The 9,996-nt window shown below is 35.3% G+C and overlaps 1 protein-coding gene across 1 annotated transcript; it reads left to right on the top strand.

Annotated features, from left to right (window-relative positions):
* Nucleotides 6,676-7,437, top strand: LOC107642360 (histone H4). Its single transcript, XM_016345688.2, has one exon. The coding sequence runs from the start codon at nucleotides 6,755-6,757 to the stop codon at nucleotides 7,064-7,066; it is 312 nt and encodes a 103-aa protein (XP_016201174.1). The 5' UTR covers nucleotides 6,676-6,754; the 3' UTR covers nucleotides 7,067-7,437.

Below are 9,996 nucleotides of genomic sequence, written 5' to 3'. Positions count from 1 at the left end.
AATCCCCACCGTTTTGCCCGACCGGGCGGGGCGGGGCGGGGCGGGGCGGTTTCGGGCGGGTTTATACTATGACTCATGAGCTTGATCCCTCTATTTTTTTCGCAACTTTGTATATATCCCTTATTCTTGTAGATATGTATCAATGTGCTCTTTCTCCACTCATCTAAAATCTTCTGACCTTAAAATATCATTAAAAAGCTTGGTTAACCAACTGAAGCCTTTCTCTCCAAAACTCTTCCAAACTTCAATCAGAATATTATCGGGTCTTACTGCCTTGCCATTTTTCATCTGCCTTATAGCCTCGTGCATAACCGACCGAGACTCGGAAGAGTCTTCTGTTATCCGTTAAATAACTCGTTGATGTAGCTCTTCTACCTTTCATTAATATTCTCCGCTTGAGCCAAAACATCTCCGTCTTTATCCTTTATGCACTTAACCTGATCAAAGTCTATTGTTCTTTTTTCACGGCTCTTTGCGATTCTATATATACATTTTTCTCCTTCTTCCGTGCCTAAAGACTAGTAGAGACTTTCATATGCTCTTGTTCTTACTTCACTTACAGTTACTTTTGTCTCTTTGTTAGTCGCTTTATATTTTTCCCAATTATTTGCATTACAGCACAAAGATCACTCCTTAAAGCACTCCCTTTTTGTCTTTATCTTTTCTTTTACACTCGCGTTCTACCACCAGGACCCCTTGTCTCTTGGTCCCATCCCTCTAGATTAGTCTTGTATTTGTGAAATGAACTTATTTAACTCTAAGCCATTGTTAGTTCATGGATATTAATAGGTTTTTTTATTGTGCTTGTGCTGATGAATTGTTGCTTACCATGATGTCATACAAAACTATTTTAAACAGTTTGTAATATTTGCTTGTATGGATTATTATGCTTTTGTGCAACCATAGAATTTTAGATAAACATATATATACATTGGATTATTTTGTTGGCATTATTGATTGTATCCTCAAGTTTAGTGATAAGCATACATTAAGGGGGAGTTACCCTTATGAAAAAGAGGGAGAGCACATCAAGTTAAATTGGTATCATTAAAGGAAAGTCTGTGAATTTTTTTTCTATTTCAATTCCTTTGATTATTACCTCATATATAATATTTGTCATTAAGGGAGAGATTGTTGAGTTAAGAATACAATTAATTTAATGATGATGATAAATATTGATTTATTGGGTTAACTACCCAATTGGGTTTAATTATTTCATTTAGTGATGCAGGCCCAAAATAATTATGCAGCAGCCCAAACCAAGTTCAAATAGGAATTTATGTTGTTTTGGATATAGTAACAAGGAGAAAGAGAAGTCCACTAACTCTCCAGATCCATAAAACAAGTGGATGGCTCCATGAGAAATCAAGGAGGGCTTCAGGTCATAAAATGATGAATCAAGCCCATGATTCATAACAAGTCCAAGAAGAAATACAACTTCATTTGCATCTGAACCTTTCCACCACTACCGAACTAAAATTCTATTTTTTCTCTCTTTTCTCTTTCACATCACCCATGTAGTTTTTCCAAAAGGAAGAAATCAACAGTTGGAATCCTAAGTGTCCTTCGGGTATAACACAGAGAAGAAAAAGAGAGTTTGTTGATGATGCAGGCCAATTAAATAAAGCATCCCAAACAAACAAAAAAACAAGAAAAGAGGAGCTGCCCATATCTTCAATCGAAGCCCAAGTGAAAGTAACAAACATATCTATTGGGCCGAATGAATTGACAAGAAAATCCAAGCCCAATGCAATTCATCCAAGTTGAAGCCAACGTTCACATTTCTTACTTCAGTTAGATTCTTGTGGAAAGAGAGAGAGTTTCTTCTTCCTAGTTCTTTCACCAGAGAAGAAAGAAAGAGAAAGGTTCATCATGAAAGCAAGGTCATATCACTCTAATCAAAGCATGTTTAACAAAGTCAAATGTTAAAGGTAAATAACTTCCATTTGTATACAATTTGATTTCTTCACTCCTTCTCCTACTCTCTGCGACACCATTTCTGGAAAGAAGAAGAAACTGGGGATGGATTAGCTTTGCTTTAAATCAATAGCTCAAAGTGTTACTTGGAGCCAAAGCACCTTATCAAAGGTGTGGATTTGGGATTGTCACTAAGAAGACATCTTTTTTATACTCAGTGGACCTCGGTCAAAGCAAATGAAGCAGTTTCAAAATTCCTAATTTTGGAGATGATTGAAGAAAAAGGAGGCATGATTTCTGAGATCTCAAAGTCCAAGGAGTTGACTAGAGATAAACCCTATTTGGCTCTCAGCATAAGGTACAAAAAGAAAATTGCTTCTCTATTTTGGACAAAGAGAGAGAACCCGAGAGAAAGAGCAAAGGGTGAATCCTCACTACTGAGTTTGAAGTCTTGGAAGCATTGCACCTACACTAAAGAGAGCACTCTGCCAAGATGAAGAACAATGTTTTGAAGTCTTGTGAATCATCATCTCCTTCATTGTTTATTGCTTGTGTTTCTATTTTGATGCATATATTTCTTTGTTTTCTTTAAGAGGTAAAAGGCAAGAAAGAAAGATATTATGAAAAAGCCATAGAATGAAAAAGGTTGAGTGAAACACTTGAGAGAAAAGCCAAGAGTGATTTCAGATTTTTTTTTGTTGTATTTTCTGTGTTGTATCAAGTACCTGAGAGGTATCCCTTGCTAAGTTGGGTAAGCACTTAGTGTGTCTAGTTTAGGTAGTTACATAACCAAATCAAGTTCAGGTTGGAGCTTGAAGTGTCTCAGATAGGATTACGTAGAGTCCTAGAGAATTGGTGTTTGTAATACTTAAAAGATAGTGAAAATTCCACTAACGTTGTGGTGGAGACTGGATGTAGATTGCATGGCACAAGGCAATTGAACCAGGATATATGGCTGTGTCAACTTCTTTTTTTCTCTGCTTTAGTTCTATTTTCTATTTTTTGTGAGACAAATCGAAATTGTCTCCTGCATAATATGCTGTGCAGACCAAACTGAAGCCAAATTTTATTTTTATGTTTTAAGGCTTAATTAATCAAAATGAAAAAGGCCATAGATTCAACCTCATTCTCTAAACCTTCTGGAACCTTCACACCTCAATTAGCATTAGCCTATATCATTACCATCTAATATCATCATCATATCTCTTATTTCTCTTCTCGAGTGACCGAACCAAATGGAGAAAGAAAAAAGAGAGGGAGCTTGTGACCGAACCAAATGACACACGACCCTTTTTCTAATCACCACTAATCATCATCTTTACTTTATTTTTTATTTCATTCACTGAGCCTTAGAAAATAAGAGAGAGACCGAAACTTTTCTGCAAGAAACCGTGACCCTCACAAAAACTTTCGGCTTCATTTTTTTGCGATTCGTAACCCTATCAACGCCTACAAGTACTTGTAGAGGTCATGTTCGACATACTTCAACTGGAGAATTAGCGCCTGCAAGAAGTAGAAACTTGCGAGTTGGATTGCGTCGGGTGCGGGTCGAAACCGACAAATGAGCTCATTACCTGCAATAGGGCTAGATGTAACAACCAAATTTCCGACAGGTCTGGATCACTGCTAGTCATCAAGTGTCACCTCTTAATAATCATATAAAATTCTAGACTCGATAATATTTACTACCTATGAGCCTTTCGTACTAACAGAATCACGTATGTTAGCGTGTTTTTATCATATGTTTTTCTTAGTAAACCCGTTAGCAGCAACCAAAACATCATCAGAGATATATAATATAAAGTAAATAGCAAACTAACGGCAAAATTAAAATAGCAACAAGATTACAAAAAAGCTTTCATACATATATACGTCTTAAGTTAGTTCATCATCATCAATCAAGATCACATCTAACAATTACCCATAGCCAATCTATAATCCTATCCCTTACCTCTTTTGAAGTTCAAAATCCTGTTTGCGCCTCTTCCTTGAATTAGAAACCCTAACCACATGAAATTGAAGCTTCGATAAGCCCTTTTAGCTTCGGTCAACCCCCATCTCATGCCATCACTATGTTCCTCTTGCTGCTCTGATTGATGGTGAACAAGAAGAATTGGAAAGACTCCTCCTTAACTTTCTTTTGGCGTCACCCCTACTCCCTCTGTCGTTCTCCTGCTCTGTCGTTCCCGTTTCTATTTTTTGTGTGTTGAAAAGAATACCCAAAAGAAGGGGTGGACATATAAATAGGAGAAGAAGAAGTGGGATGAGGTGGTGAAGAGAGTTGCGTGGTTTCTCCTACAGAGAACACCTAATCAGAGCCCATCATGACATGAGGAAACCAAGAGGTGTAACCTTGGTTGGGGGGTTTCTCTCTGTTTCGGTTATCAGAGGAAGGATGAAGAAGATTAAGGCTTTAATTATGTAGGTTCCTGATGATGTGTATGCTTATAGTTCGGTTGAATCGAAAAAAAAAAGCGGTTTAATGTATTGGTTCATATTTGACTAATCTTTAATGATATATTTGTACTTCTCTTTAATTAATTCATCAAATGAATAATTAAAGATATAATATTCTGTGACGTTTGATAAAAAAAATGTGGAGAAAGAAAAAGAAAATCATCGCTATATAATGGAAGAAAAACCGGTTTGGTTATGAAATGATCGAGTTTGTTTGGTACGGTTTTCAGGTATATCTATTCTTTTCACTTATCAAGTCTAAATTCGCCTTATTATTTTATGATGAGGTGATTCTCAAATATTTATCAAATTTCTTATCACAGAATTTCTGAGGAGAATCCTGTGGAGAATCGGGGTATTATACTAGACATGTATCATACTCGTTTACGTATACTTTTCTATGATTGTGTGTGTATGCTTCCTGACTTGTGATTTCATTGCATTCTGTGATTTGTTATGGTTGTGCATGTGTGCTTTCTGATTTATTTTTACTTGTATCTTTGGTTTGTTAAAAGTTGTTTGTATTCCAGACTTTGTTGATGTTAGCTAAGTATAATAAAGAATAAAATGAACTTAACTTCTAATCCCGACCCTATTAAGAATTCTCCAATTTTTACCCCCTATTTCCACCCCTTTCAGCTATCGGTGCGAAGGCTTATTATGAAACTGCAAGAGTATAGAAGAATATGTTTGCAAGTTGAGTCGTTGTTAGAATGTATTTTCCCCCTTGCCTTGTTAGTTGGAGTTTTATTCAGAGGGGGTAGGGTTTGTAATTAGTTTTGTATGTAATACTATAATATATTATTAATATTAAATACGTGGATATGCGATATTCTGTTCTTGTTGAAAAAGTATTTTAACTTTTAGTAAAATTATTGATAGATTAACGTGTAAAGACTCAATATTAAATAGATAATAAAGGAATTAGGTTGGTAACACCTTACTTTTGGTACGATCATGATGTACTGAAAGTTGGGTCATTACATACATGATGTTAATCTTCTTCATTGTCATGGTATCTACCACCTCCATGAATTTTCCTGTTAGAGTACTTATGTTTCATGTCCTAAATCTCAACTTTCTGTCGCTCCGACCTATACATTTACCTTTTTCTTTGTGAACTAGTTTATTTTATCCTCGTCCGTTCACGAAATCACGGGAACCCTTTCTTATTTAATACTACACGCGGACACCAATGCAACGACTCTTGCTCATTTGATACTATACGAGAGCCATACATCGCGTTGTTTCTGAACAACAATCTAGTTTTATCGCAATAATATCTTTGATTTATGTCATGAAGATTCGACTAAATTTTTATGATGGTTGTCAAAGATTTAATATAACCCTCCTCCTTTATCCGAATTTTAGACCTGCTATGTACTTCAAGCATAGCATAGACGAGTTAGCAAATACCAACAGTGTATTTCACTTATTATTAGAGCATGTTTGAAATTGTTATATGTTTAATAATTATTGCATTTGTTTCTAAAACCATATTATATTTTCGGTTTTTTATATGAACTTTTAAATAGTTATTTAAGTTCACTTATAAAAATTTGGACCAATTATATAATTTTTTTTTTAGCTTTTATTTGTGGTTAGTATTTTTGGTTAATGATATAATATTTTGGATACTATTTAAATAGTTCATCCTAAATTCCTAATACATAAGAGTTGAGAGATACATTAAAAAAATGTTTATTATAATATTTTTAATTTAATTATATTAGTTTTATTAATTTTTGTTAAAAATATTTTAAAATTATAGTGCTTTATTTTTTTAATAAATAATCCTTCAAATTTAACGGACGACAAAAGTTAATAATTCAAATTTCAATTATAATTTTCAAGTCGACTAATGTGTAGCACATTATTTTAAAACTCGGAAAAAAAATATGTATTATCTGACTTATACTAAATTAGTAATACATATTTGTTATTTTGAGGAATAATTTGCCTAAAAAATTGTGAAAATTCATTTGATTCACAGGGAAATTGGCACGAAATGGAAAGCGGGTCAATCTTCATTCTTCAATCCGCGCCAACTTTGCCTCCACTTATCTTTGGAATTTGGCGTGTTTTCTTTAAGACACATCTCCCAACAAAAATTAAAATAAAAAAGCGCCCGCTACCCCGAATGCCTACAAAATTTCAAATCCGCCGAACACCATTTCAGCCAATGAGAATCAATCGTTACGAATCCAACGGCATAGATTTGAAGGTCACTCACTCACACGGATCGCTACTCATCCAACGCCCACAAATCCATATCCGAACCCTATAAAATATCGTCTTCCCCATTCACCACATCATTCATTAGCATATTCTTTTCCGGTTCCGTATTCACCTCATCGTTGTCGAGAGAAAGCTAGCAGCCATGTCTGGAAGAGGTAAAGGAGGAAAAGGTCTCGGAAAGGGAGGAGCAAAGCGCCACCGCAAGGTTCTGAGAGATAACATCCAGGGTATCACGAAGCCCGCCATTCGCCGTCTCGCAAGGCGTGGTGGTGTCAAGCGTATTAGCGGCCTCATCTACGAGGAGACACGTGGCGTCCTCAAGATCTTCCTTGAGAACGTCATTCGTGATGCCGTTACCTACACTGAGCATGCTCGCCGCAAGACTGTCACCGCCATGGATGTTGTCTACGCTCTCAAGAGGCAGGGAAGGACACTCTACGGATTTGGAGGCTAAACTCTTCAGAATTGGGAATTTGTTATCACTATGTTAGAATTAGGGTTTATTTGCGTCTTCTTTCTATTATGCTCTGTTTTTTGTCGATAATTGTATTGTGGATTAGATTTCCAATTAGGCTCTTTAATTTGTCTACGGATTGTTTCGACGAACTCAAATATCTCGCAAATTTATAGTCCTAGTTAAATCTTGCATCTAATTCAATATCATTTTCGAAACAGCTCAGACTTGTAGCTCTGGCTCTGTTAAATTCGTTATACAGAGTATTGTGAATGCAGAATATAAGTTAGCGTAGCTGTTGCTATCCCCTATTGAATCCATCTTGAGGTTCTGTATTCGATTTGAATTGAATGAGAATGTTTCGTTAAATATCTCTTTCAAATTGTTCTTTCCTAAATTTAAAGGATACGCTGTTGTATTGTTCAGAATATTACTCTGTAGAATTATAAACGGAGCATTGTACGCAGAAGAATGTTAGGTTTGGATGGTCAATGGCATGAGGTTCACATTTGTTTAACTCTGTCGTGATAGCAGAATTCGCTCACTCTGTTCGCATCTTGCTCTTAAATGAAATCGTTCGGGTAGTTTTTGAACGTATTCAGCATCTGAATGTTATCTGAGTGTCTGATAAAGCATGGTACATGATTCATTAGTCTAAAATGGTGATACTTTTACTTTTATTGCTCTAGATTCTGCAGTCTTTCCGATAAATGAAGGATGGTCATAGGAAAAATAATTGCGCAAGTAATATAACGCTCGAGAAGGATTTGAATTTACTGACACATTAGGATTTGAATTACTTGTGCTGTTACCTCTCTTAAAACAAGGATAGTTTGAGTTTGAGTTTGTAGAAAAATGGGAGAAGGAAAGGCTGTGTGTCTAGATGCTCACTACAAGCCCTTTCTCTTCTAACTCTTAACTCAGATAAGTTTTAACATCATACTATTTATGCACAGGAATATTCAACAAAACCAATTCGTTCTTTCTTCAGGAAAGCTTGGCTTGAACTTTCTGTATTATAATTTTTTTTTTTTTTTTTGTATATTAAGCTCAAACTTGTTTTCTGCATTCACCTTTATTTTCCCTTATCTTTGCCATCAGTGGGATTTTATTTTTGCATCATGTAACATATTCCAGATAAACATCTTTATTAGGGGTGAGGGAGGTATCCACTATTAACAGAAAAAACATTTCTCAAGACTAGATGTGGATGGACTTTTGACCAAGTGGATGAGTAATTTGGATGACTACAAACTTCACAAGATTAAGGTTAAACTAGGTAAGACCGATTAATAAATACCTTAAGATAATCTGGATATCGATAACAAACACCCTTAGTCCCTGGCACAAGCTCTGAAAAAGGGTTGATGTTAAATAATATCTTCTTAAGTGTCAGATGACATGATGATTGGGAGGTCAGATGGATCATAAACCAACAGTCGAGTCAATACAATCACAACACTTCTTTCCTCAGATTCTTCTGATTCATAGTTTTTTTCTGCACTTATTGTTGACACTTTGGTTGACACCTTTACAGAGATGATCATCGTGTTGTTCCTCTTTCGAAAAATCCTCATTCCTCTCACGCTGATGGAAATAAAATTACCTTAGCATGGTTAAATTCTGGAGAACTTTTGGAGTGTTTGATCATTTATCAAATAAGTGGTCTTCCTATATAATATATATTGTAAGAAGCCCTTATCTCACATATTTACAACTCACACTAAAAGTATTCTTCTTTTGCTGTAAAGAATTAAAGCATTCTAATACGCCATATTTTTATAAAAATTAGTTTCGTAAATGTATTCTAACTCCCCACATTATTGAGTGCAGAACACATTCATGAAAGAAAGCACTTACCGGTTGACTGTTGTATGATAATGTGCCTTGGTGCACTTTGTTTTGTCATCTAGCTTTTCTGTACTTTTGAGTCAGTCATCGAATACAATTCAAAAGTGGAGAGGTCCACGACGGCGGGTCTATCCATGGTACCATCCTCAGGGTGTTTATTTTGTCAAAGATAACATCTAACCCCAATTCCACGTGCAATAAATTAGCTTCATAAACGAAAGAATATGAAACTTAATCAAAACCATCAATTAATACCAAGATTAGAGAAAAATGTAATGCAGCGCTCAAACGAATTTAATGTTATGGGCTACCTACGCTTAAATTCCAACTAAAATAGGCCGGCACATATTTGATTTTTTTTATTCGTAGATGGAGCCATCACTTTCTATTGCAAATTGCAACACATTATGGAATTCAGAGTATGCAAAGAGTTGGAGTAGTTTCTATTTGTCTATTTGACCATTTGCTAATTAATAATAATATTACTAGTGTCTATATTTGTATCTACGTAGGTGTATGTGGTCCTAGTTTTTGTTTATTTTCTTCCTCAACTCTAATTAGGTTCCGTGGCTATAGCCATTGCCCAAAAGAACACGATAAGGTGCACCGCCAAGCACTGAAAACTCATCTTCATGCTAGAGGCCTTGAGTGTGACTACAGCCACAAGAATGGTTTGGAATTGTTTTTTCGTGGATATAGACAATGCACTATTCCCTTCCCTTACTTCACCCTCCTCACTATTTTGGGCTTTCTAGATGCCTTTTTTCTCTAGAACCCATCGACAATTAACCCAAAAGCACCTAGAGGGATAAACTTGTTTCGTAAATATCGTTGCATATACTCCAAGCAAAATAAAAAAGATACAAAAGCAAAAGGGCAAACTAATAATTCCCCAACCTCTTTGTTTTTTCTTCACTCAAATTCATAATAATCACACTGCAGTGAATATATCATATTGTCACATATATATAACTATTGGAAATATTTCAAGTGCACCGAGATTATCGGTGTTCCATATATTTTAACTGTTCATTTAAATTATAAAAAATATATATAATATATATTAATTAAAATCAACA

Source organism: Arachis ipaensis, chromosome B01 (assembly GCF_000816755.2).
Source record: "Arachis ipaensis cultivar K30076 chromosome B01, Araip1.1, whole genome shotgun sequence".
Lineage (NCBI taxonomy): Eukaryota > Viridiplantae > Streptophyta > Magnoliopsida > Fabales > Fabaceae > Arachis > Arachis ipaensis.
Note: the sequence above shows the minus strand (reverse complement) of the source record. Positions and strands in the feature narration are given on the sequence as shown.